Source organism: Mesoplodon mirus, assembly GCF_964341445.2.
Source record: "Mesoplodon mirus genome assembly, chromosome: 3".
NCBI classification, from domain to species: domain Eukaryota; kingdom Metazoa; phylum Chordata; class Mammalia; order Artiodactyla; family Ziphiidae; genus Mesoplodon; species Mesoplodon mirus.
This window is the reverse complement of record NC_138978.1, coordinates 38,732,086-38,759,372: the sequence shown is the minus strand read 5'-3', so window position 1 is coordinate 38,759,372 and position 27,287 is coordinate 38,732,086. Positions and strand designations below refer to the sequence as shown.

At 50.2% G+C, this 27,287-nt stretch overlaps 3 protein-coding genes across 6 annotated transcripts in view; 2 read left to right on the top strand and 1 right to left on the bottom strand.

Annotated features, from left to right (window-relative positions):
• SZT2 (SZT2 subunit of KICSTOR complex) overlaps nt 1-3,266 on the bottom strand; it is a 50,881-nt gene extending 47,615 nt beyond the window's left edge. For both annotated transcript variants that reach the window (XM_082612374.1, XM_082612375.1), the window contains exon 1: nt 3,175-3,266. In XM_082612374.1, the coding sequence (XP_082468500.1) occupies nt 3,175-3,201 (27 nt within the window). In that variant the 5' untranslated portion in view covers nt 3,202-3,266. The remainder of the gene's footprint in view (nt 1-3,174) is intronic.
• A 73-nt stretch (nt 3,267-3,339) lies between these two features.
• Nucleotides 3,340-9,809, top strand: MED8 (mediator complex subunit 8). The gene is made up of 7 exons (XM_082612654.1): nt 3,340-3,384; nt 4,627-4,745; nt 5,769-5,913; nt 6,609-6,749; nt 6,942-7,023; nt 7,388-7,636; nt 8,476-9,809. The coding sequence occupies exons 1-7, from the start codon at nt 3,379-3,381 to the stop codon at nt 8,538-8,540; spliced, it is 807 nt and encodes a 268-aa protein (XP_082468780.1). The 5' UTR covers nt 3,340-3,378; the 3' UTR covers nt 8,541-9,809.
• Nucleotides 9,810-22,397: 12,588 nt separating this feature from the next.
• On the top strand, nt 22,398-27,256 carry ELOVL1 (ELOVL fatty acid elongase 1). Of its 3 annotated transcripts, XM_082613338.1 has the most exons (9): nt 22,458-22,543; nt 23,271-23,361; nt 25,061-25,120; nt 25,308-25,498; nt 25,676-25,756; nt 25,882-25,938; nt 26,028-26,133; nt 26,217-26,353; nt 26,530-27,256. In XM_082613338.1, exons 3-9 carry the CDS (start codon nt 25,075-25,077, stop codon nt 26,749-26,751), a joined length of 840 nt encoding a protein of 279 aa, XP_082469464.1. In that variant the 5' UTR covers nt 22,458-22,543; nt 23,271-23,361; nt 25,061-25,074; the 3' UTR covers nt 26,752-27,256. The 3 variants fall into 3 exon arrangements, with proteins under 3 accessions (XP_082469463.1, XP_082469464.1, XP_082469465.1); XM_082613337.1 differs by lacking the exon at nt 23,271-23,361 and having other exon boundaries at nt 22,398-22,543; XM_082613339.1 differs by lacking the exons at nt 22,458-22,543; nt 23,271-23,361 and adding an exon at nt 23,800-23,911.
• The last annotated feature ends 31 nt before the right edge of the window (nt 27,257-27,287 follow it).

The following is a 27,287-nucleotide window of genomic DNA, read 5'->3' as shown; positions in this document are numbered from 1 at the left end:
ACCGCAACGATGAGTAGCTCCCACTCGCTGCAACTAGAGAAAAGCCCACGTGCAGCAACAAAGACCCAGTGCAGCCAAAAATAAATAAATAAAATAAATAAATTAAAAAAAAAGAAAAGAATATCTACTTCAGAAGGATGTTGTGGCAATTAATCAGGAGAGTCAGAACGATGATAGAGGAAGCCTATCATTCTTTGGAACATTTATTGAGGCCTATATACCATTTATAGCAAGATGAATAAAACATGATCAGGCACTGTGCTGCATACCATGGATACCAGGATGAAGCAAACACTGTCCATCTTGTTAATTTGTTGTTTGTTCATTGCCCCTGTCCCTTGGTGGTTAAGGTATAAATTATTCCTGGAGACTTTTCCAACCCCTGTGCTGTTTTCTGTTAACAGAATCCCACAAAATAACGTAGTCTCCACCTGCCCTTGAACCACTGTACTTATGCCGAAGTCCTGAACCTCCAGCACAGCTTCAACCTGAATCTTCCTCATCAGCCTTCTCTCTCACCCGCCTCCACCTGAGTTCGAGTGCCTCGGATCAAACGCTGGTTCTGCTGCTTATTAGTATAAGGCCTTGGTGAAGTTACTTAAACTCTCTCTGCCTTAATTTCCTCATCTGAGAAACAGGGATATTAAGAGTGCTTTTTTTTTTAAGATTTTTTTGAGGTGGACCATTTTTAAAGTCTTTATTGAATTTGTTACAATATTACTTCTGTTTTATGTTTTGGTTTTTGGCCGCGAGGCATGTGGGATCTTAGCTCCCCAACCAGGGATCGAACTCGCACCCGCACCCCCTACACTGGAAGGCTTCGTCTTAACTACTGGACTGCCAGGGAAGTCCCAACAGTGCCTATTTCACAGGGGTTTTCCCAGTATTTGATGATACTCAGTAAGCACTCGTGTTAGCTATTCTCACTGCCACTGCGCCCACTGGCAGCTGCTTCGTCTTAGTTCTCTGAAGGTTCTCAGCTCCTCCTCACCTCAGGATTTTCACTGCTCCCTTTGCCTGTAATGCACTCTGCCTCTTCTCACAGCCACCTTCCACTCCTTCTTCCGGCTTAAATGTCATTCCTCTGAGGCTTTCTGGTCCACCCCCTCCACGGACCGATTAGGTTAAGAACCCCTGTTAAACACTCATTCATTCTGTACTTTTCCTTGGAAGCGCTTATTATCATAATTCAACGTGTGCACTCCATTAGAATAGGGAATGTGTCTTACACTGCTCCATATCCACCCTGATAATTAGCACAATTCTGAGTCCATAGCAGCAGCATAAAATAATTTAAGTATCTAGGGAATGAATGACTTCTTAAATCTGACTATGCCCAATATTTCTCTCTTGGAATTGTAATAATCTCTAACAATCAGTTACTTTTCTGCTCAGGGGCAGAACTCTTCACTCCCTTTACCTTCTGAGATAAAATTTTCGGAAATGTAAATCAAGAATTCAACAAATGAACTTTTGGCTGAATGAGACCTCCAGGAGCGTATGTCTTGACTCCAGGTTCCTTCAGTATGGTAGCCATTACCATATGGGGCTACTGAGCACTTGAGATGTTGCTATACAAAGTGAGATATGCTGTAAAATACACTCTGGATTTTAAAGACTTGGTACAATAAAAGAATGTTAACTATCTCATAACTTTTAATATTTATTACATATTGAAATGATAATGTTTTGGAAATATGGGGTTAAAGAAAAATATATTATTAAAATTAATTTTCCTTTTTTTTTTTACCTTTTTAACTGTGGCTACTAGAAAACTGACATATATGCCTTGCCTTGGATGCAATGCTGTTTTAGACTACCTGCCTAAAAGGTATGTTGTATTTCACCACAACATCCCTCCATTCTCATTTTAATCCATAACAAAACATACTCCAAATTCCTTCATCGGTTTTTCTCAATGATATTTCTGATGCATAGGCTACTCCATCACCCCTGTCGACACATCTGATCCTTTTTAATAGGGTAGTTTCCTACAACCATATTTAATCTTGGGTCTCGTGACATTGAATTGGAGATTTACCATCCTGTGGTTACTTTATTATTTATACTGTAAACATTATGACTAAGAACACAAGATCTACAGCAGACCACCAGTTTTGGAGTCCTGGCTCTGGTACTTACTAGCTGTGCAACTTTATTACTCTTAATATCTATCTCTGTGCCTCAGTTTCCTCAACTGAAAAATGGGGATGATAATATTGTCTACTGCGTAGGGTGCAGAGTATTAATTGATGTTGGTAAAGTGCTGAGATGGTCCCTGACACACAGTAACCATTCAATAAGTAAGGACAACTATCTGCATCAGTATACACATCTCTCACCCTTCCCATCTACTCATATATTCTCTTGTAACACTGGGCCCCTCTCCTAGTGACGTTGTTCTTTGCAAATCCGAGATTTTATACTCAGATCTTCTAACTCCAAAACTCTGCTACACCCCAGCTGAGAGTAGCACTTGGGTAAGGTACTTCTCTCGATATTCAGTTTCTTACCTGTAAATGACAGTGGGTATTGCCACCTTCCTTTGCACAGGTTTGAATGACACAATGTATATAAAGTTCCTTGCATGGTCCTTAGCACCTTATGGATACTTTATTTGCATTTTCTGATTTAAAACATGTGACCCTAACAATACACCAAGGACAATTACTTTATGAAGAAGGAAACAAGCCGGCAAGTCAAGACTTGCCCGAAGTTGCACAGATAGTTACACGGCAGCGCCAATACCGGAACGAGGTTTCTCTCTGAGTCAAATGTTTTTTCATGAAACCAAAGCTGCTTTCCAAAAGCATGAGCGCTAGAACTAAATTCATGCTGTTTATGGCATTCCAATATTTGAAGAAATGCAGCAACTGGCAAAGCTGCCCACTGAAACTGCAACGGAAAATCAGAATACAGGTTCTCTTAATACCAATACGAAGTCAAAGAACCCGAGAGCCCTAGAGTTGGCGTCGTGGATGAAATTTCGGCAAACAAAACAGCGACAAGTTCCTCCTCTAGCCCCCCGAGGAAAGTGCAGGTGAGGAGATACGACTGTCTGGGCTTCGGGCTGGCCCGGCGGCCCCGGACCCGGAGGAGGCCACGGCCGCGCCCGGCCGCCGAACCCTCCCCCTCGGATCTCGGGACCCAGCGCTGCGCCCGCCCGCCCCTCACCTCCGGCTCCGGGCGCTCCGAGGCCATCACACAGCCCTCCCGCGCCGGCCCGGGCCAGAGAAGCTGCTCCGCTCGTGACCCCTGACCCGGCGGCCTGGCGACCGGCGGGACAGGAAGTGAGGGGGCGGTCCGAGTCCTGAGCTTTCTGATTAGCTGACTTGGGAAGCGGAAGAGGAAGTCTTTGACACCGCCCCTGTTGCCGCAATGCAGGTGAGGGCCCGGTTGGCGCTAGTGACCGCTACCTAGCTTCGGGTATCGGGACCGAGAGTGGGCTGGCGGAGGAGGGAGTGAGGAGTTGGGGCTGAGAGGAGGGGGTAGAGCCCTCGACCGTCGAATAAGGGGACGCGCGATGGGGCAGAGGCCCACTGGCGAGGGAGCGGCGCAGATGAGAGATGGGGGTGGAGCCCGGCTGACGGGAGACAGACTGCGGTTAAGTCGGGAGGGAGAAGGCAGCATTGACTTGCTAGGGTGTGGGAAAGGATCAGGTTGTAATTTGGGAAGGCTGAGGTGCAGTCCAAGGAAGACGGCTCAAGAAAGTGGTGGATCGGCTCAGGCCCTGGCCTAGGCTGTTGGATGGTCGTTGTTGGATGCCGACAGAACAGGTAATCTGTAATTGGAGAGAAGCCCGAGGGTGGAAGGAATTGTGGGACCGCGGTGGCCAAAAGCCAGACTAATATAATCTGAGGCCGTGGGTGGAACCCAGGATCAAGGCTCCTGTCCTGCACGTTGGCAATTTGGTAAGACAGTTTTGCTTCATTCTTCCTAGTCTGTGCCCGTTTTTCATTTGTCACTTAGTTTCTTGCAGCTGGTAGCCTCTCCGTAAGTTTTTATAGGTTGACTAAGCTTGTGAAAGGGGAACAGGAATATTGGCACAGAGATAAAATGAGTGCAGATTAATTTAGCAAGGAGGAGGTTGAAGCAGCAAAGACTGAGGGCAAATGAAGGTGGGGGGTGGCAGCGGTGGTGGCGGTGGCAGTGGCAGGTATTCAGAGGAGCCTTCATGTGTAGGTAGATTTTCCAGAGATTGTATCATGGGCAAGAACGGCTAGACTCACCGGCAGGTTTTAGGACAGAGGAAGTCAGAGTATGTATGCTGCAGAGGTGCCCAAAAGATAATAAACCCCAGGCATTAGGTCTGGTGAAAATTACTCAGTGGGAGAGAATAGAGTGTACCTAATACAGAGAAAAACCAGGCCTGGATTAGGAGCAATGAGAGAAAAGAATCAGTAGGTAGGAGAAATTGAGGTCAGATGAATTGGTTTAAAGGTCTAAGGGTTGACGTTGTCTGTAACCCTAATACCAAAGAAAGTAAACAACCTGGCTCTCCCTATGCCAATGAGATCCTGTGTCACTGGACTGGTGTTGCACACTGTCATCCTGGCTTTTCAGCCTTCCTCTATATGTGTCATCCTCACACTCATCTGAGTAACCAACCTATTCCTGTTGGTGCAGAGGGAGGAGAAGCAGCTTGAGGCATCATTAGATGCACTGCTGAGTCAAGTGGCTGATCTGAAGAATTCACTGGGGAGTTTCATTTACAAGTTGGAGAATGAATATGACCGGCTGACCTGGTAAGGGTTGCCAGGGCAAGCTGGGGAGGGCTCCATGGGTGGGGGGGCCAGGCCATCTGCTGGATAGGACATCTCCAGTGACTTAAGCATTTATCAGTTTGCAAACATCTCTTGATTTAGAAAGAGTTGGGTTTCCCAACCTTTAACACTGGAGTTGGCTTTGGGCCCCCATGGTAAGGAAGTAGAGAAATGCCCAGTTTCCCAGCCCAGGTTCTCACTAGCTTTTGGTTCTCATCCTTTGACTTCTCTGGGAGGAGGTCCTCCCGCAGTGGGTCCTCCCACTACAGTATTCATACTGGATCTCTTGCCATGGATGTTGCTGAGTCTTTTAGGTCCAATCTACTCTGGAAGTGTGGATACTATTTTTAAGCCAGAAGGGAGACTTTTACCCAGTTTCTGAAGTTTTAGTGATAATAGTGTAGCCATGGTTCCTATTTCGCCATTGTCCTCACCCCCATTCAAATATAGTAGTCCCCCCTAATCTGTGGGGGATAAATTCTAAGACCCTCTGTGGATGCCTGAAACTGTGATAGTACTGATACGTATACTGTATATACTATGTTTTTTTTCTATACTAATGGGGTGGGTAGCGTATACAGCATGGATATGCTGGACAAAGGGGTGATTAACATCCTGGGTGGGACAGAGCAGGATGAAGCAAGATTTCATCATGCTGCTCAGAACAGCGCCCAGTTTAAAACTTATGGATTGTTTTTTTCTGGAATTTGCCATTAAATGTTTTTGGACTGTGGTTGACCACGGGTAAGATGAAACCTCGGAAAGTGAAACTGCAGATAAGGGGGGCCTGCTCTAATGACCTGCCTTTCTTCTCCATCTGTATCAGAAACTGAAAGTGTGTCCCTCTTTCTTAACCCCATAATCCCTGTGAGCCAGGCTAGTTCCTGCCCAGGCCAGCCATAGGGCTATGAGTGTTATGGGGGTGAGTCTGGGTATTCCTAGTCTGAAGGACCCCTTTGAGGCTCCTTTACCGGGAACATTGTGACACCCTCTTTCCACCGCCAGGCCATCTGTCCTGGACAGCTTTGCCTTGCTCTCTGGACAGCTGAACACTCTGAACAAGGTCTTGAAGCATGAAAAGACACCACTGTTCCGTAACCAGGTCATCATCCCTCTGGTGTTGTCCCCAGACCGAGATGAAGATCTCATGGTAAGAGGAGGAGAGGGGTGCAACTTGGGAAATTAAGTTCTTAGATGAGGACCGAGGGCACAGTGGTTGGTTGGCTATTCGGGAAGTCCTGAATCTGCAGTAGTGTGTGGCAGTAAGAAGCGACACACTTTTGGAGGCCTTGCTTTTTGTCCTTCTGGAGTTGGGAGAGCCACTCCCAAACTGAATTAATCTGAGGCATATGTCACCAAGACAAAGACCCGTTTCCTCCAACACCTGTCTTGAGCAGAAAGCATGTCCTTTTGTGACTTTTTCTTTTTTTTCTTTTTTTTCTTTTTTTTGGTTTTGTTGTCGTTGTTGTTTTTTGGCTGAGCTGCGCGGCATGTGGGATCTTAGTTCCCCCACCAGGGATCCAACCCGTGCTCCCTGCAGTGAAAACACGGAGTCTTAACCATTGGACTACCAGGGAAGTCCCTGACTTTTTCTCTTTCAATCTTTGATTTAAATATGGCAGAGAGAGGTTTATCCTTAGGTCTGGTAGAGATAGGGGAGTGAGTAGACAGAACCGAAGGATGGAGTGAGGGGGATAGTGTCTTAGGAAGCCAGATATTGTTAGTCTCAGGTTGTGTTTTCCCTGAAAATGCACTGTTCGCCTGTGGAAGGAACTCTGTATATATCAGGCCAGATTGAGTCTTCTTGGAGTGCACAGTAGGATCAATAAAATCTGTGTGTTACAGAGGCAGACTGAAGGACGGGTCCCTGTTTTTAGCCATGAGGTGGTCCCTGACCATCTGAGAACCAAGCCTGACCCTGAGGTAGAAGAGCAAGAGAAGCAGCTGACAACGGATGCTGCCCGCATTGGTGCTGATGCAGCTCAGGTTGGACTGAGTCACTGCCCTGCTGCCCCCACCCCAAGTTTTATCATGAGAAGCTGGGCATTACCACCTCTGTGTGGTAGGGATGCACAGCTGGTTACCCCTCAGTTGCCCCTGGAATAGCCCAAGGAAGAAACTTCCCCGTAATCATTTCTTGCTTGCCCTAATCTCTGCACAAATTTATGTGTGTTGCAGAAGCAGATCCAGAGCTTGAATAAAATGTGCTCAAACCTTCTGGAGAAAATCAGCAAAGAGGAACGAGAAGCAGAGAGTGGAGGTATGGAGGGATTGGTGGCAAAACGGAGGAGGAAAGAGGGATAAGATCAATAGGAAGGGTGGTGTTGGTAGTGGTGAGGTGAGGACGTAAGGATGTGCTGCTTAGGAAAAGGTATGCGTCCATTCTGTTAGCCTTTTGTATTTCTGGCCAGCCCTGGAGCAGGTGGAGGAAATGGGCAAAGGGAGAAGGGAGTATTCTGAGATAGTCATGGGGGTCCTCTGGCTCTTCCTCTGGGCTGCCAGGGAGCCTAGATTCTGCTGAAGTCAGAACTCCAAGCCCTGGTACCCATACTGGTCTTCCTGCTGCTAGGTTCGGTCCAGGGCCAGAGGCATACCTCGGGGTCCCCACTTACCTTTTTCTTCAGGTCTCCGGCCAAACAAGCAGACCTTTAACCCAGCAGACACCAATGCATTAGTGGCAGCTGTTGCCTTTGGGAAGGGGCTGTCTAATTGGAGGCCTTCAGGCAGCAGTGGTCCTGGCCAGCCGGGCCAGCCAGGAGCTGGGACAATCCTCGCAGGAGCCTCAGGATTACAGCAGGTGCAGATGGCAGGAGCTCCAAGTCAGCAGCAGCCAATGCTCAGTGGGGTGCAGATGGCCCAAGCAGGTCAACCAGGTAAGGTGACAGGGATTGGCATGGTGGCAGACCTTGAGCAGGGAAGTGGGAATAAACTGGGTTATCTGGGGCCCCAGCATCCCCAGAGCTGGAGATATTCTCCTTTTCTCCCTTTGGACTGTGACCCAGAAAAAAAACTTTTGGAGTAAAAGTCTCATTTGAGACTCTTAATAGGCACCAGACAATGAGGAAGAACTTTGACGAGCAGAAACTGCTCTCGCCTCCCACCGCATCTCAGACCTCGGTCTCAACGACCCTTCTGTCCCCTTTAGCTCTGGATATTAGGTGTGTTTTCACTGTCTTGTCTTAGGTAGAGAAATGAATGGTCAGACCTTCATTAGGACCATTGGGTAGGTGTGTTGGGAATGGACAAGCAGGCAAGTTTTCTGGTGCTGCGTGTATTCCTTTCTCTGTATCCTGTCTCTCCTGCTCGCTTTTAGTAATTATAAGAACAGCCTGGCAGAGTTCAGATGCAAGCAGCTAGAAGAGGTATTTTCTTCCAAGCTGTCTAGGCAAAGGGACAATTAAAATAAGAGAACATATCACTCTTTTACCTGTGACATTAAATGGGGGTCCCACAGATTTAGTTCTCTTTTTCTAGGAGGGGACGAGCAGGAGCCGGGTGTGTTCCAACCCCTCCCACTATTCCTCCTCCTAGACGCCTTCAGGGAGAGGGCTGGACGAAGAGCCATACCTCTGAGCCTTGCCGTCCAGGGTCAGATGCCACAGAGATTCTGAGATGATAGCGGAGGTGCAGAAGGGAACCTGAGGGACCACATTTCTGATTTACCATGAACGTGTTACTGTGCTTCAGGTGTCTTTCTTCATGTTCCTTTTAGGGAAAATGCCAAGTGGAATAAAAACCAACATCAAGTCAGCTTCCATGCATCCCTACCAGCGGTGAGTGTGGCCGACAACCTCCACTCCCAGGTGCTCTTTGCAGAGTTGGGCAGTGAAACTGCCTTTTGCCCAAAGCTGACCTAGATGGGTATAATAAAAAGAATACGGGCTTTCAGCCACAGACAGATCCCATCTCCACTGCCGACTAGCTGTGTGACCTTGGGCAAGTGACCTAATTTTTCTGAGCCGGTTTTCTTGTTTATAAATGGTGATAATACCTACCTCATAGGGTTGTTGTGAGGATTAAAATGGGAAAATGAATGTAAAACACTTGGCACAGTCTATGAAATAATGGGTATTCAATAAATGAGAGTTTCTACAGCCACTTCTCCCCACCGCCCCCTCCCCTCTTCAGTCCTCGATCCAGAACTTATCCTGATCTGATACTGCTTCATGTCTGTGGTGGGCTGATGGACACGAGATCATGGACCGCTCAGCTCTGTTTGAAAGCCTGTGCTTATTTCGTGCCGCCAGAAACGGTGACAGCCTCTATGTCCTTCGAGGTCTACTGTCTCCTCAGGCCTTCCTGCCCAGGTTCCATCCCGGCCATCTCTCCAAGCTGCAGGTGACGAGGCTTCTGGGCTGAGACAGACTGTCCACTTGTGGCTCTGGAGAAGCTCAGGCCTGCTCTACTCTCCATCCTCGGAGAAGCCAATTCAGCTCTTATCTGGGAAATAGTCACAAAGTACCCTATCCTTTACCCTACCCTTCACACACGAAGGACGATGTCGAAGGCCCGGTATATGGGGGCTTCTTCAGGAAGTGGCTCTACCAGGCAGGACTATGTGAGAAAGGGTTTTTCTTAGCAGATGAAAAAGTCCCTTGTTCCCCAGACTCTTTTTTTCTTATTTTAGAGGGAGAGGGGAATTGCACCTCACACCATCTTTCATCATGGTTGAGTTATCCTCATAACATGCCTAGTTCCTGGGCTCCAGCCAGGATGCTTTTTCTCCAGTACACTGAGCCTGTGGTTCCAATAAGGGCCAGATGGATGGCGGGAGGTGGCAGCCGCCAGTACTTTTGCCTGCTTTTATAAAGCTGAGAGCAGAGTGGGCTTGGGTCTCCAGCTTAAGCTGCCTTGCTTAGCTCTCTGTTGTGAGCTAGGGCAGGGGTTGAGTCAGCAGAAGTGGACCAAGGGGTTTCCCTGAATAAAGTTATTTAAGTGGATGGCCACTGTGTCAGGGTTAATCTGACAGATAAACTGAGACAGCTACGTAGGGATTGGAGACTACATGTCAGAGACTTTCAACGTTGCTGCAAGGCAATTCTAATTTGTTTTCCAATAAAAAGTTTTCTTATCTTTGATTAGCTTTGATCTAAATGTCCTGAGAGGTAATAGGAGGCCCTTCTCACACCTTCCAGCTGCCTTTTTTCTGTTCTCTTCTGTCACACATTAGTACTTTGGCATTTGTTCAGTGCCAGGCAGAATTCTGCCAGGCTGTGGCAGCAAAGGGCTGGAAAAGTGGTTGCAGATGTCACATCCATTCCTGTTCCATTAAGACAAGAAATGGTATTCACACAGCTCACTGATGATAGTACACAAGAGCACAGAAAGTCCTGCCATCAGCTCTGAGGCAATGTCGGACCGGTCCCCCACTTCAACAGTGCTCCCTTACTGGTCTGTCAGCCCACTCAGATGTTCCTTATCTTCTCTTCCCTTCGCACTGGAAGTGTCAGAGCTAACTGTCATATTGGATAGAGTTCAAGGTGTGCTTCTCTAAAACCCCTGGAGCATATTTGGTGACTGCCGTCCTTTATTCTGCCAAAAGATTCCTTCCTATTGAAAGTTTCTTGAAAAGTTTTTGGACCTATTGAAACCACCCCAAGTTTCTTTGTTGTCCCAGGCTAATATCGACGTCATTCCCAAAGTACCATCTGAAATGGATTCCTTGTCCTCCCAGAGTGGAAATGTCCTCCTGCGCCAACAGGGACATACGCAGGACCCCACCTACATCTTGTGCCCTTAAACCAACAGTCATTACTCTGCAGGCACTCATGTCTTTATATTCACTCCGGGAGCACGTGCTCTCATTCCCAACCCCTCAACCCCAGATCCTCTGGAGTGCACAAACCTATGTAGCATTACCAACTTTGGGGCCCATACAGCCCAGTAAATAAATGCCTCAATGGAGAGTATCTCCCATCCCTAACACACTCATTCCCAAAGGAGGGAATACAGAGTTTCCTTTCAAGAAGAGGACATTGACCTGCTCCCTTGCTCAGATTTCAGATTTGCAAAAGGTGGCCCTCTTGCTCCACTCTGGTAGTGTTGCTCAGTTTCTGATGGCTCTGTTTGGCCTGGGGCCGGTGTTTTCTCCTACTCTTGGGGCCCCGGGAGAATGAGATGAGGCCATCGTCTCCCAGGTGTGTGTCTGGGATGGCGAAAGAAGCAGCAGCTGTGAAACTTCTATCTTCTGTAGCACAGAGGTCATCCTGCTGAAGGCGGAAGCTTACTACATCAGCGTTCGCAGGACACCCATTGCTAGGACCACTCCCTCTCCAGCTCTGCCCTGAGGCTGGGACTCAGTCATTGTTGAATGTCCCTTTTGCTGACTGCCCCAGTCACCCTGTTCTCTTCCCCTCCTGGTGTCTATTGCCCTACCTAGCTAGGTTACCTAACTTCACCTTGCATTTTCTTGGGAAACCGCCAAGATAGCTAGGTTGTTCTAGCTAAGTGCTCCTTCTAACTCCGTTATCAGTCCTGCCATTAGGACCGAGCTGCAGCGGGTGTAGCGCCCACCTGCTGTCGTGCTGTTGAAGGGAAGAAGCTGAGCTCTGCAGGAATGCCCCAGTGCAAGGCTGGTCCCTTTCCCACCCCCTTCTCACCTCCCCCAGGCAGCTGGGAACAACCTCTCCCTTTGTCTGTGCTGCTTGTACAGAATAATCCTCCTTATGGACAATGTATTCTCTGTGCCCTGTGGACACAGGAGCCGTGTGAGCTGATCCCAGCACCAGGCAGGACGGAGGCGGAATCCTTCCAAATGCCTAGGTCCTTCCAAATGCCCACCCGAGGTCAACTCCCGATTACGGTTCAGAGAAACTACCAAGGGATGTACATTTTCTTCCATCTGTTCCAGATTTGGAGGGCTAGCCTATTGAAGTTTAGCAATGGGCCAGGAGTAGGGTTGGGGGCTGTGGTCCCTCTCTGGTTCAGTCCGGAGGGTTTACTGTGCCAACCTATGGAGGCTCGATGTGGCTCTGGCCTGTCAGCTTTGAACACACAGGGGCTAACACTTGGAAGGGGTTTGCCACCCTGCAGATGGGGCTTTCTAACTGGAACAGAAGGTGAACTCCAATCCATCAGACAGGGCCATAGCATCCATTGCTTCAACATGTGTTTTGTCCCACAGGACAAACTTCCTCTCTTCTTCCCTTTAACTTATCTCTCTTTTGTTCTTGAGCTCCTGTGCGTCTCTGAGGCAGGTCCTGGATCTCTGTTGTCATCTTTTTTTTTTTTTTTTGCGGTACGTGGGCCTCTCACTGTTGTGGCCTCTCCCGTTGCGGAGCACAGGCTCTGGACGCACAGGCTTAGCAACCATGGCTCACGGGCCCAGCCGCTCTGCGGCATGTGGGATCTTCCCGGACCGGGGCACAAACCCGTGTCCCCTGCATCGGCAGGCGGACTCTCGACCACTGCGCCACCAGGGAAGCCCTGTTGTCATCTCTTGATGAGTTCACACATTCTCAAGATGTCGCCTACCACTTGGACATGGCAACTTCCCCAAGTACATCATGGACAAGGCCCCTGACTTCCCTATAGGCCTCGGTTTTCTCACCTAGGTGCTCCCAGTGATCCTTCCTAGCTTTAAAGTCTCTGGCAATGATTCTCCAGCCTGTTTATCCCTGGCATTTTTCATATTCCTCATTGCATGACTATGTTATTATAGGCTAGGTTTTTCCTAGATCAGCCCGCCAATCCCTTGAACCCCTCCAAACTGTTCCTAAAGTTCCCTGTCACCTGCAGTTTAAAATACCCACATCCCTGGGGCTTCCCTGGTGGCGCAGTGGTTGAGAGTCCGCCTGCCGATGCAGGGGACACGGGTTCGTGCCCTGGTCCAAGAAGATCCCACATGCCACGGAGCGGTTGGGCCCGTGAGCCATGGCCACTGAGCCTGCGTGTCCGGAGCCTGTGCTCCGCAACGGGAGAGGCCACAACAGTGAGAGGCCCGCGTACCGCAAAAAAAAAACCAAAAACAAAAAACCCCACATCTCTCTAGATCACTTCCCTAAAATTGCTTTCTAGCTTTCACTAGTTCTTTAGTGAAAATTCATCAAAGAGGTAATAAGTTACCACAGAGATAAATGCATTGAATGCCAGAAGTCACCTTCCCACTCAGGTATCCCCCTCTCTCCCCTGGGCAAGATATATGTACCAGAGAGACTCCCCCATGAAAGCAGTAAATTATACTTTTCCATGTCATGATAACCTTCCCTACTAAATCAAATCCAAGGAGCCCTAGGCTGCTCCCCTTCCCGCTTTCCCTCGGCCATTCCACTGCCTTCCCTGGCCCTCACCCGAATTTCCCTAGTTTATGGTCATTTTGATTCTTCTTCTTCTCTGGCCCACACCCCAAATGTAGAGCATCCTTATTTCTTTTTTTGTACTAATTTCTCTGGGCTGCACCCATTTTCATGGCCCTGGTTAGTATCCTTCCATGTTAGTCCTTCTTGAGCCCGTGTCCCCACTTACGGACTCACAGTCACGCTCGTGAAATACAGAGCCTATCATTTTCCTGCACACCCCCCATTTGCTCTTTAGCCCCACTTCCACCCTTCCTCGGGAACTACCCTGTCTCAGATCACTGCTGACCTGATGGCTAAATCCAGACTTTTATCAGTCCTTATATTTCTTACGTATCTCCATGGTGTTTAACAGTGCTGGCCATTAACTTTTCACCTCTTGCCCTTCACCGGCTCCCACCTCTCTGGCCATTCCTTCTCTGCAGCTTTTGGCCTTTTGTCCCTCTGCCTGCTTATTTTTTATTTTCAAAAAAAGCATTTATTTACTTATTCGGTTGCGCTGGCTCTTAGTTGCGGCAGGCGGGCTCCTTAGTTGTGGCATGCAGACTCTTAGTTGCGGCATGCATGTGGGATCTCGTTCCCTGACCAGGGATGGAACCCAGGCCCCCTGCATTGGGAGCACAGGGTCTTAACCACTGCACCACCAGGGAAGTCCCCCTCTGCCTGCTTCTTGAATGTTGTTATTCTCCAGTACTCTGTCCTTAACCCTCTTTTCTTATTCTACCTGCTCTCTTTGTGACCACCACCTTTATGTACATAACTCAAACAGGTTTTATTTTCAGCCCAGACCTCTTTGCTGACTTGCAGATGCCTATTGGGTATCTCTGCTCATATGATCCACAAGTACCTCAGGTTCTCAATGTCCAAATCCAATCATCTTTCCCTTCAAACCTGTTTCTTTTCTAATATCCTAAGTGTGACCTAAGCCAGGTCTATGGAAGCCATCCTAAAACCTCCCCCCAACTCAATCAGATACTAAATCCTGTCAATTCTGTCTCCCCAGGATCCTGCCCTGCAGTTTAGGCCCTGGACCTCTCACCCTAAAAGTATTGTTCAGACTCCCTGTATCCAGTCTTGCCCACTCCAACTCATCTTCCATATGGCTGCCAGATACATCTATCTAAACTGCAGGTCTGATCACATTACTCCCTTGATTAAAATCCTTTTGATAGTTTCCTTCCCATGTTTCTCAAACTGGGGTCCACATACCTGGCAGGTTGGTAGGGGCAATGTGCTAGGCATACTGAAAGTTTCAGGATAAAAATCATCCTAGAGGGACTTCCCTGGTAGTCCAGTGGGTAAGACTTCACACTCCCAATGCAGGGGGCCCGGGTTCGATCCCTGGTCAGGGAGCTAGATCCCACATGCATGCCACAACTAAGAGTCCGCATGCCACAACTAAGAAGTCTGCATGCTGCAATGTAGATCCCGCATGCCGCAGCTAAGACCCGGAGCAGCCTAAATAAATAAATAAGTAAATGTTTAAAAAAAATCATCCTAGAATGCCCATTTTACTCGAGGGTAAATAATTTAAGCAGAATGCAGAATTATCATGCATGCGGTAAAAGAAAATAGACTTCAAAGAATTCCTACTAGTCTGAAGGGCTTCATAATTAGCCATTAGATTCTCTGGGGATATTTCTTTCTTCTTCCTTTTTTTTTTTTTTTTTTTCACATTTACTTCAGTGGAAGTTTGAAAAACAGCTCAGATTTCCTGGAAAGGCAAGTAGGATTCTGTGTGATCTAGCCCCTGACTTCTGACTTATTTTCTGTATTGTCCTGACACCCACTTCAAACTGCTTGAAGTTTCCTGAATGTAACAGACTCCATTCCTTTAGTCCCACTGTTCCCTCTGCATGGAACATTTTGCCCCATCGTTCTGTGATGAATACTCAATCTTATCTTTCAAAATTCAGCTCACGAGTCACTCCTTTGTGAAGCTTTCCATCAACCCAGTCTGTCTACAACCCAGTGCCGCTTCCACCAGGTAAGGTCAATGACCTCCTATTTTCCGCTCCACATTTGTACTTGTACAAACTTATTCTAGCTCCTGCTGCTCTTTATTGTCCCCCAAGTTCAAGCACCCTGAACTGCCAAGGTTTGAATCCAGTTCTTCCGTCTGGGAGCCATATGATCTTTGGCAAGAAATGTGCATGCCTGGCATACTATGGCATCTGGACCATCATAAACACGTTAAGTGGTAGTTGCTGCTATTATTATTATTATAAGGTTGACTTTGGAGGGAGAGTATAATGTAGCATTTTGGTTAAAAGAGCAGTTTCTAGTGCCAGACTGCCTCGGTTCAAATTCTAGCCGTGCCACCGACTAGCTGCGTGGCCTTAAGCAAGTTGATTTACCTCTCTGTGCCTCAGTTTCCTTATTTTGGGGGATGCTGTGAAGTTTAAATACATGAATACATACAAAGTGTTTAGAATAGTGTGCCTGACACTAGTAGAAGCTCAGTAAATATTAACTGTCTTCAGGGTAGTGTCTAGAAGTCTGCTGTCAGTAGTTGTTGCTTAAGTCAATGATTGACCAGTCCCTCTATGAGGAGGTAACTCTTCCTCCCTCTGCAGCTCATCTGTGCATACAGCTATGCTCACGTGTCAGGAGAGACCCTCTGGGGCCAGTGCAGAACAGGCACTGGAGCATTTTTATATTGGTTTGCCTGATGTGATAAGTCATTTTCAAATCTAGTTGTGTGAACTTTCTCGCACTTAGTTGTCACCTACACTCTTCTATTAAAGCCCAGTTTGATCTCTTAAATTGTGTGATTTTGATTTGAGATCAGATGACAAGCTCCCTCACTGGCAATGTTCCTTTTCCTCCCTTCTAAACTGTGTCTGTTCCCTGTCCACACCAGTTGAAGACTCAGTTCCACAGTCTGCCTACATCCCATCTCTAAAGGAGGCCCTACACCACTCAGAGGTCTCTCTGTGCAGCTGGGATGTGTTCTCTCCTCTGTCTGTGCTTCCTCAATCCGGGCTCAGGTCTTCACGGGTGGCTGTGTGATTCACTGGGTACCACAAACCAGAGCTCCATGCTTGCCTCTTCCTCACACTCACCACCAGTGCTTCAGGCCTTGTTTTGCCATGGCAACTTCCTGGTTCTTGCCACTGTACTCTAAGCTGTCGGCAACACCTGCAGGTCAGGTGCTGTCTCACACCTCCATACCTTACACATGCTCTGCCCTCTCCTTGGTATGTCTGCCCTCTCTTTTTCCTGCTCCAAACCCCTGTTCACCTAGTGAACAATTCATCCTCCCAGTGGCACCTACTTCTGTAAAGTCTTTACCACCTCCTCCCCTGTACACTTGACCATTCTTAAATTATACCTGACCTGGACACTTATCCATTGTGTGACCTTAGGCCAGTTACTTCACTTCCAAGAACCTCAATCTCTGCCTCTGTAAAATGGGATTATAGCACCGACCTCAGAAAGGTACCTTCCACCGAGCATATTTAAAATTCAATTTAAACCTTTAAGTAGCTCTTAATTTTCTACAGGATAAAGTCCAAGCTTCTTAGAAGAGCACACAAGGGCCTCCAGGCATATAGTTAGCACTGAAGTGCTAATAATATTCTTCTCCTACTCTCTCCTGAGCAATCTCGTTTTTATCACATGGTATATTTGATTGCAACATATTACAATTAAACTAGCTTAACTGAAAAGAGAGAGAGAGAGAGAGAGAGAGAGAGAGAGAGAGAGAGAGAGAGACCCAACTGGATTTGGGTTATGCGGATGTGGAGTTGAAGGGTGACCAGCTCCAGGTGGGTCAGGGGCTCCAGTGTCATCTAGGCTCTCTGTCTCTGCGTTTCTCCACTCTACCGCATGTAGCTCATCCCATGAAAGAACTCTGATTGTTGCTGCTTGGATTCTGTGCCATTAGGAGCATTGGGGGAAGTGGAGAGAACACCATGATTAAAGGGCCAGTGGAGCGGGACAGGAATTCCCTAAAGGAAATGAAAGCAGGGGGATGGGACAGTATCTGTATACGACCAGACCTAGAGCTACTACGGTCCACTTTGTGTGGTTTCATCTCTACAGACAATCCGCAGATATTTTTCCCCCCGAACCCCATCCTTTCTCCTAAGCTTACAGTACTGTGTTTCAGATTGCCTGAGGAATGTGCCACCCTTCCTCAAACTCCGGATGTCCCAAACTGCATTCACTTCCTCCATCCTGCTCCACCTGCATTATCCAGCATGCCAAGCTTGCTGCCAGTTCTGGGTCCTCTCTCTGCTCTATCCCCTCTTCTTCCTTCTCACTCCGTTGCTCTAGGTTAGGCCCTCACTGTGTCACACCTGTGCCTCTGAGCTGGTCTCCCACCTGCTCTCCCTTCCTCTGCTTTCCTCTTGATAATCTCACTCACCAGGTTTTTCTTTATCAATAACAATGGGGATCATACCAACCCCTTAAAAATCTTCAGGGACATCCCAGTACAAATAAAACTCCTCAGTCTTTCATTTAAAACACTTCATGATTTGGGGCCAACCTCCTTTTTAACCTAGCAAATGAAGGCCTTTCACTCACCATATCCTTTAGCCAAACAGAATCAATTGCAATTCTCTACTCCCGTCCTGTGCTTCCCTCCATCCATCCCTTTGTCCACACTTTTTCCTCAGCTTGGAACATCTATGTTGCTTCCACCTCACTTGCTGTGTGACCTTGAGAAAATCCTTCACCCTTTCTGATTTTGGTTTTTTTTCCATCTGTTAAGCAGTGATAATAGTACTTACCTTACAGGACTGAACCATAAGAGCATATGGAAAGCAGCTGGCCCTACACTTGCCAAAGTATTGAAGAGTAAGCTGCGTTTCCTCTTTTCCCCTTTTGGCCCTTCTCCCACATCTTCCAGATCTTGCCAACTCTCTTTCTTCCATCTTGATAACCTCCCCTGGATTGTCCCCTCACCAAATGCCTTCCCTTTTCTCTCTCCAGAGCTCTTCCTGCACATTCTATCACAGCCCTCTCCCCCAAGCTGAGTTTCTTTGCTTCAGTTCAGTGAACACTGAACAATACCCATAATGCGTTGGTATTGGCTACCTACGATGGATCAGACCTTGCCCCTGACCTCTCAAGGGTCCAGGCAATCCCCAAATTTCAGATGGTGTGATGACTGTTTGCATGCAGTCTCTATCTTCTGCTGGCCAGATGTCTTTCCTTCAGCCAAGGTCCCAGCCTTAGGCAGAGGACACTAGTGAGCTAAGGCCCAGGGACATGCAGAATGATTAACTGATGAGCCCTTCACCCTCGTCTTCACTCCACTGTCCTCACGGACTCAGCCCTCTGCTCAGCTCCCCTGTGTGGGTACTGTGTAGAAAGCGCCCTTTGCCCTTTACAGGATGGGGAAGGGAGAAGCTTGACACAGGCCCTGGGAGGCTGCTTCCCTTTCTACCTGCCACTCCTGCTGTCTCTCAGCCTCGACCCTCAGTGCCTCTTGTTCTCAGCCAGTTCCCCTGTGTATCCCATGCCCTGTTCCCTCCACGGCTTCACCTGCTCCCTCCCTCACCCACTCATGCACATACAGGCATACCTTTTCCCATTTTTTCCTGCTTCTGTGATCCCATTTACCTTTAGTTTTTCTGCAGAAACATGTAAAGCTGCATAATCGGGGAAGGAGAGTTGTTAGCATTCATACAGATGGTGGTTTTCAGGCTGAACCTTGGAGACGGTAAATCAGTAGTTTATCTTCTGGGGAAAGAGGATGGAGAAAGGCCCCTCAGAGAGCCGTGAGTGAGATGTGAGTCAGAGACGATGGGGCCAAGGGGAAGTTGTCACGTCACTTCCTGTTAGTCAGGAAGGTGCCAGGTATTTCAGGGGGAGTTTCAGCTGTTGGACTGCCTATTCTTCCCTACCCACACGCACACCTGGCCTTTATCCTTATCAAGACAGTTCCTGGACCCCTTCAGCTTCTCCAGTTCATCAGCCTGCCCCTGGTGTAGGTACCCTTCTGCGGACCCTCATACCTCCAAGGCCTCCATTCTAGCTTCTCTGCAGGTCCCAAATGGTCCCATTTCCTCCCAGTCCACTGACAAAGTTATCCTTCTTTTTTTTTTTCTTTTTTGCGGTACGCGGGCCTCTCACTGCTGTGGCCTCTCGCGTTGCGGAGCACAGGCCCCAGACGCGCAGACTCAGCGGCCATGGCTCACGGGCCTAGCTGTTCCGTGGCATGTGGGATCTTCCCGGACTGGGGCACGAACCCGTGTCCCCTGCATCGGCAGGCAGACTCTCAACCACTGCGCCACCAGGGAAGCCCTATCCTTCTTTTCTGTATATTTCAGCCTGTGAGGTGTTCTCTTGAGCCAAAGGCTATCCCCTCCGTGTGTGCTGGATCTCATTGTCTTCCACACAGCACATAAACACGCTCAAGCCCTTTCCCATTAAAAACAACCCTTAGAATCAATCTGGAGGTGAGAGCCAGGCTGATATTTTTAAAACTTCCCAGGTGATTCTAGTGTGTAGCCAGGGCTGAAAAAGATAAACAACTAAATCCAAACTTCTTACCAAGCGAGGCATACAGGGCTCTTCGTAACTGACTCTTGCTGACATTTCCCCCTTAGCTATACGACCTTTGGGCTGGAGCCACACCAAACTACCCAGAGCTCCCCAAACCTGCCACATCTCCTGCTTCTATGCCTTCACACACATGCTTCCCTCTGCCTGGAATACGTTTCCCTGCCTTCTAGAAAGCGTCCTTTAATGCTCAGCTTTGGTGTCATTTCTTTGAAGCCTTCAAGAACTAATCCCCACCTTGGGGTAAGGTGCCCCCCTCGGTGCTCTCTTAACTCTCTGGGTTTATCTCTGTGGGAATACTCACCACACGCTTCTGTAATTGTTAATTTAGATGTCTGTCTTCTCGTCTAGACTGTGAGTATTTTGCAGTAACCCCAGGGCCATGGAGATACCATTTGGTAGGACCTGGGTAGGTGGTCTATATCAGATATTTGAAGACGCTTTCTCCTAGGACTAGGACAGGAACTGAAGGAAGTGAGTCTTTGGGCATGTTCATTCATGTAGTCAGTGGGCATTTACTGAGGGATTGCTGTGGTCATTTACCCATGTGGTCCAGATGAGTAATGGATAGTTGAAGTCCTCTATCTCTAACGGACCTCTGGAACTGTTTCATCATTTATAATAGTCTACTTTGTTCATCTCTAGATGGACACTTAGTCCAAAACCTCTCAATAGTGCTCTCTGAACAGTGCTTTGCACACAGTAAGCATTTAGGAAATGTTTGTTAAATGAATGCTCATGAATCTACATACAAGTATATACCTTCTTGCTTCCCCCCTTGTCTATGATATGTCAAGATAGAAGCAGTGCTGAGCACTTTACATGGGTCATCTCCTTTAATCTTCACAACAATCCTGTGAGACAGGTACTGTTGTTCACATTTTATGGAGGTTCAGCCACTTACATTAAGTCATATAGGTACTAACTGGAAGATTTAAATTCAGGCCTTTGGCGTTAGGTGTGACCCCCAAAGCCACTGAAGTATACCTAACACAGTAAATATTTATTGACTCAACAGGTAGTGCCACCCCAAGGGAAGTAGAAAGACTTTTGAATTCCTAATGTTTTCCCCACTTGACTCTGGGTCCCTTGACCTCTCTTCCACTTCTCACATTTCTCATTCACTCTAATATTCCACAAACATTGTGGAGGGTCAAATGAGTCTGACATTAGGCCAGATGCTAGGGGTACAGAGACAACTAAAACATAGTGAGGGGGCATGCAGATAATTGCATAGCAGGGAGATTGTGGAAGCGAAGGCAGGGACTGATTTATTGCCTGGGAGAGTGGCTGGTACCTTGTATTGAGTTAGGAGACAAGGCTTGGAGGGGTGGGGGGGATATGAAAGACGCTGATATCCTTGGGGAACAGTTGAAGCATAGGACGTGGCCCAGGAGAATAGCACTGGTAGAATGGGAGGCTGAGGGCCAGATCAGGTAGCCCTTCGTGTACCATGCTAAGAAGTTTGAGCCTTTTGAATAGTTGAATTCTTTTGCCATTTCCTTTCAAGCGTAGGTACTAATGGGCTCGATCATAGCTGTCCTTTGGCTCTGACCTCTTAACTCTACGACTAAACTTCCACATAGCTAGATCCCACCACCGACGAATACATTGTTTCTTCCAAACCACCACCTCCTCTGAATTCCACGTGTACATCATACAATCCTGTATGCAGTTATTAGCACTGTTTCAGGAGCTGCTGGAGATACAGATTTCATTTCGCAGAAACCTAGTCCTCACCCCCAATAGTTCAGTCTAGTTGGTGAGTGTGTGGAGGAGGGAGGGGAGAGCGCACGGAGCCAGACACACAGCTAAGTGTACAGAGAGGGTCCAGCTGTCTTGGGGAAATCTCCAGTGTCTGCTTCTCCAATCCCGTCAAGCTTCCAAACCTTCTCAGGTCAGGGTGCTCTCTCACCTGGTCTCCCCCCCAGTACCCTCATCTCACTGGATGCCAGAGCAAAGTGACTGGGCTAGGCAGTAAACCTCATACAGGGACGGCACCTGCCTTGTTCATTGATGTACCACCAGCACTTAACCCCGTAGGTGGTCGATAAATATGTGATGAATATTTAACAATACAGGTCTGACTGTAGCCTCCTCAAAACTCTTGTTTGTCCTCTGCTTCCAGAAGAAGCCAAACTGCTCCATTTGGCCTTCAAGACCGCTACATTCAGCCACAGCTGGCTTCACTTCCCTTTTTTGTTCCTTGTACTACCTTGAAGGCCAGTGTAGCCAGTGATTCACTAACTGTTGCTGCCCCAGGCTACTTGTATTCTCCCACCTCCAGTCCACACAATCCTCTCAGCAACTCCTAACGCTAGGCTCATCCAAGTTTATGGGCTGGTAGGGAAGGCTTCCCCGCGCAGCCTCTCCCTCAGGCTGAGACCTCCCCGCTGCCCCGAGTCCGCTCTCCGCACACACACAGGCTGCCTGCAGCCCACCCCTCCGGTCCCACCCTCTAGAGAGGGAGCTCTTTGCGGGGAGGGCTGACCCTGGAACTTTTCCCAGGGTCCCAGGCCGGGTGGACCGGCCACGAAAGAAGCTGTGTTGGTCTAGCTGGTGGATAAACCCCCAGAGGGCCCAGAGTGAGGCCATGCGCGGGCTGAACGTCAGGAAGGCGCAGGGTGCAACTGGGGCGGGCCGGAGCCAGGCCGCGCGAGCTGACGGAGACGGGAGGCGATGCGGCGGGAAAGGGTAGGGAGCAGGGGCTGGGCGTGCTTCCTGCCCGGGGCCCGGCGGCCCGCCCCCGCCCCCACCCCGCGGGCCCAGCAGAGACGGGGCTGGCCGGCCCCTCCTGCCTCAGCCCGCGGCCCAATCAGCGGGCGCCCCCGACCCGGCCCGCCCCCTCCCCCTCTGGTGACAGAAAGTCGGCCCAGCAGATGAGGAAGTGCCAGGCAGCCTGGCCCTGGGGATACCTCTCCGGCCCTGCTCCTTCCGAGCCCACCACGACTGCCCGCCTGGCCCCCACTGGTGAGTCGGGACCTCCCAGGGCGGGCTCGCCACGTGCCCAGGCCCCTGCCCCGCTGGGCCGCCCGGCCTGCCCTGCCCTGCCCTGCCCAGGCTGTGGGCGAGGCCGTTCCTGGGGAGGGTGGGTGGGAGGTCCCAGCTCTCCGGGGCTGGGCCTCCCCAGCAGCCTCCCTCCCGTCAGGCCCCCATTTGCTTGAACCTGGGCCTTCCTCTACCACCTCCTTCTCTTGCCCCTCTCCCCCTCTTACTCCTTCCTCCCCTTGGCGCCCTTGTGCACCGCCACCGCCCCCTTCCTTTGCCTGTCTGCCTTTCCCTTTCATCCATCTGAAAGGAAGGAAGGACCAGACTGAGTTCCCCCACTGGGGACACACCCAGATTCTGCTCAAACTTGGGGAGAGGTCCTTCCAGAAGCCCCGAGCCACCCCTGACCTCCAGGGTGCATGCGTGTGTAGGCTGGGGGGAGGTGAACTTGGGGATGGTGGCTGAGAGAGCCTGGGAGATAACAAGCTGGCAAGTTAACATGGGTCGGGCAGGAACTGTGTGTTAGATCGCGTGCCTCTGGGTAGGCCCTACCCCAGAATAAGCAGCCAACAAAAGTCTGATTGTGAATGAATGAATGAATGAAGAATGGTGACTGCCATCCGTGAAAAGAGAGCTGTGGGTGTGCCGGACCCAGGACAGGTATATGTCTGCACACGGTGTGGGTGATGTTGCGTTCGTTCACCTGCAGGTGGGCTGTGTGAGTTTATGTATGTGACCACGTTCATCTGAGACTCAGACGTGTGAGGAAACCTGCGTTTGAGCACAAGCACTTGCACATGGTAATGCGGGTCCTGTGAAAGAGTGTGTGTGTGTTTGGGTGTGTTTGCCAGTGTGAACGTAGCTAGGAGCAGGCCTGAGTGTTAGAGACCATGCATGTCAAAGTCCATGAAGACTTGTCCGGGTGGTCAGAGTGTCAGAGGAGGGCACTTGCAGCCTGCAGGAGCCAGGTGGGCTCTGTGTGCACGTGTGTGCTGTAGCCACTGGCGAGTTGTCGTTGGTGGCGGGGAGCTGTGACAGGGGCTGTGTGTATGGGAGGACTTGGAGCCTGACCTTGATGGGGCAGTTGTGGGTCGGCATGGAAGTTGGGGGAGCGTCTGTGACATGTGTGTGTGAGGGGCGCATGTGCAGCCTCCGTAGCTGTGTCAGAAGGTGTGTTCTTCACTTAGTACCTGCACAGGTGCTTCTCTGGGTAGAGGGAGCCTGGCCGACCAGAGTGCAGGCAGCTCGCAGAGCATCTGCTGTCCTGGCTGTTCGGGGAATGCCTTGCCCCTCCGGGACTGCCTCGAGTCCCAGGCTGTCCTCCGCCTGGGCCAAGGCTTTTGTGTCCCGGTGAGCCCTCCCCCGACATTCCTTCAGGCTCTGAGGGGAAGAGGGCCTAGCCCATTAGGACCCCTTCCTTGAGGGAGGGGAAGATTCCTGAGACCTCCCCCACTCCCCACCTCCTCACATGCCACTCCCTGCCCCTCCCTGGGAGAGAAGGGTGATGGTACCCATTCTGAAGTAGGACAAACTGAGAATTTAGGAGGGGATGCTGGGTGTGGGTTTTCAGCAGTTCTCTTTGGGCCAAGGCTAGGCCTGGGGCTGGCGTCCTGGGAGGTTTCTAGCCAAAACCTAGAACCTTAGCTCATCCGACTGGTCTGGGGTGGGTGGGTGGTGAGTCCTGGGCTTTACTTGGCTTTCTCAATCCTGGTGGGTCCCCCAGGTACTGACCTGTGGCCTGGACCCACCCTCCACCCCATGTGCAGTACAGCGGGGCAGGCAGAGGGCGGGGCTGCTGCCAGATCTAGTCAGACAGGTGGAGCCGCCAGGGCAGGAGTCTCAAAAGAGCCAGGCTCCTGGAGAGGGAGGGTGAGAGGAGAGCGCCAGAGAGGAGAGGCTGGAGGTGAGAGCCAGGGAGGGCAGAGGAGGAGAGCCCGAGGGGGTGACTCAGCAGGGGAGAGGACAGGAGGGACCATCCCGGGAGATGTGCCACCTGAAATGGGGCAGGAGAAGTTGAAGGGGAGGACCCCTGGAGAGAAGGAAGACCCCAGGGCTGGAGAGATGAGGGACTGGCGAGGAAGGGAGAGGAGGTTCATTCTGGAGGTGAGTTCCCTGTTGGGAGGAGGTAAGACTCTCTGGAAAGAGACCAGAAATTGAGAGTCCTCTTGTGGAAGAAGGGAGGGGAGGTCAGGAAGTAAAAATCTCTGGAGAGGAGCAGAGCGTAGGGAGAGGAGAGGAAGGTGTGGAGAGGAAGGGCGGAAGAGCCCTTCCCAGGCAGGCAGGGTATGCGGGAAGCAGATCCCGCCCCCCACCCCGAGCGGCCTCCTCCTCACCCTAGTCCCCAGCCATTCCTTCCTCTCACTGCTCTGTCCTTTCTGCAGTGAGGTGTTGGGAGTTGTCCTGTCTGGTCTGTGTCCTGTCTGTGGGTCAGGGGTGAAATTGGGGGATGGGGGGAACACAGTCGGCCCTGTCTGACACCCATCCTCCCTACCTCGCCAGAGTCCTTAGCCAGGATGGAGGCTGTTGTGAACTTGTACCAGGACATGATGAAGCATGCAGGTGAGATGCTGTCCTCCAACCCTTTCTCCCTCCCATCCTGGGATCCCTGGATCTAGGGCTGTCTCCTAATGGTGGAGAGTCCCTTCAAATCCCTTGACCCTTTGTGACCTGACCTCATGTCTGTACACCTGGTGGGGACCCTTTGGACTCTGTGACCCTTCCTGACTCCTTTGACCCTTTTTCACAGATCCCCGGATCCAGGGCTACCCTCTGATGGGGTCCCCCCTGCTAATGACCTCTGTCCTCCTGACCTACGTGTACTTCGTTCTTTCACTTGGGCCTCGCATCATGGCCAATCGGAAGCCCTTCCAGCTCCGCAGCTTCATGGTTGTCTACAACTTCTCACTGGTGGCATTTTCCCTCTACATCGTCTATGAGGTGGGCCTCCAGGATGCCTAGGCTTTAATTCCTGCTGGCAGGATAAGGGGCAGGCCCTAGGGCCAGAGCATGGCATCTCCTTTCCAGAGAGGCTCAGCTCTATTTCTCCGTCTAGAGAACAGAAGAGACTTGGGGGAGGGAGGGGAGTCTGGCCGTCTAATCCACACCCCTTCATAGTTCCTGATGTCTGGCTGGCTGAGTACCTACACCTGGCGCTGCGACCCAGTGGACTTTTCCAACAACCCGGAGGCACTGAGGGTAAGTGGGGACGGAGGCCAGGTCCTTAGCAACCTGGGGATAGGAGCAGTTTGGACGTGCCCTGTGCTCATGAGCCAGTTTAGAGAGGCTCTTGGCGGTCCTAAGGCAGCCCTGACTTCTTACAGATGGTTCGAGTGGCCTGGCTCTTCCTGTTCTCCAAGTTCATTGAGCTGATGGACACGGTGAGTAGTTACATGAGATTCGAGAACTTGTGGGGAGAAAGGAGTGAGAGGCCCTGGCTCTGAAACCCCTTACCCACCTCTTCTCTCAGGTGATCTTTATTCTCCGGAAGAAAGATGGACAGGTGACCTTCCTACATGTCTTCCACCACTCAGTGCTTCCCTGGAGCTGGTGGTGGGGGGTAAAATTTGCCCCAGGTGAGTGGTGAAGACCACTGGGGGAGAAGGGACGGGCACTGGGGACCAGAGGCCCAACTCAGGTCCTGATTGTCCATGCACAGGAGGAATGGGCTCTTTCCACGCCATGATCAACTCCTCTGTGCACGTCGTCATGTACCTGTACTATGGATTGTCTGCCCTTGGCCCTGTGGCTCAGCCCTACCTTTGGTGGAAAAAGCACATGACAGCTGTCCAGCTGGTGAGGGGCCTGAGCCTGACCTACAGCCGTCCCCTGAACATTCTGGTCTGGATCCTACCTTTAGCCAGCCTACTTCACCTTTGACCCCAGCCCTCCCTACTCGGCATTCCGTTTCTCTACCCCCTTTCCCTCCAGTCCTCTCACTGTGCCCTTTGACCCTTGCCTTTCTGTCCTAGATCCAGTTTGTCCTGGTCTCGCTGCACATCTCCCAGTACTACTTCATGCCCAGCTGTAACTACCAGTATCCAATCATCATCCACCTCATCTGGATGTACGGCACCATCTTCTTCTTGCTCTTCTCCAATTTCTGGTATCAGTCTTACACCAAAGGCAAGCGGCTGCCCCGTGTACTTCAGCAAAACGGAGCTCCAGGTACTGCCAAAGTCAAGGCTAACTGAGAAACGTGGCCTAGCTAGGCGCCCACCTAAGTGCCTCAGGACTGCACCTCGGGCAGCATCTGTCATTGTCCTCCCCAGCTACACCTGTGACCAGGGCTTATGTGGTCAGGACTGAGCAGGGGACAGGCCCTCTGCTCCCCACAGCTGGTACACACGGGCCACTGCTTCCATTCCTCCTCTTCTGGCCAGCCCCAGGGACATGGCCTCATTGCCCTCTGCCACTGCAGAGCCAGGGGCTGAAAGGGCTGGACACTTACTTCCCCCTCCCTGCCTTACACGTGGCGGAGGAGCACTCAGGGCTGGCCCCCACCAGGGTCTTGTGGCCTTTTTCCTCACACTGAAGAGGTCAGCAATAATCTGTCACCGTGGACCCAGGCTCCCTCCTTCTCCACCCCACACTGAAGTAGGAGCTTCTTGGCCAAAGGTCAGGGTGGTGGGGGCCTGGGAATACAGCCTGTGGAGGCTGCTCACTCCTTTATGTCTTCATTAAAAGTGACAGAGGAAACCGCTGAGGCTGTGTGTGTACATGTGTGAAT

What these genes read in the sequence shown, in the direction of transcription:
- MED8 (XM_082612654.1), top strand. An exon ending in GAATATGACCGGCTGACCTG is followed by an intron (nt 4,746 to 5,768) that starts GTAAGGGTTGCC and finishes TTCCACCGCCAG; the next exon opens with GCCATCTGTCCTGGACAGCT. An exon ending in ACCGAGATGAAGATCTCATG is followed by an intron (nt 5,914 to 6,608) that starts GTAAGAGGAGGA and finishes TGTGTGTTACAG; the next exon opens with AGGCAGACTGAAGGACGGGT.
- ELOVL1 (XM_082613337.1), top strand. Translation starts at nt 22,453, where the DNA reads ATGAGGAAGTGCCAGGCAGCCTGGCCCTGGGGATACCTCTCCGGCCCT. An exon ending in TCATTGAGCTGATGGACACG is followed by an intron (nt 25,939 to 26,027) that starts GTGAGTAGTTAC and finishes CTCTTCTCTCAG; the next exon opens with GTGATCTTTATTCTCCGGAA. An exon ending in GGGGGTAAAATTTGCCCCAG is followed by an intron (nt 26,134 to 26,216) that starts GTGAGTGGTGAA and finishes GTCCATGCACAG; the next exon opens with GAGGAATGGGCTCTTTCCAC.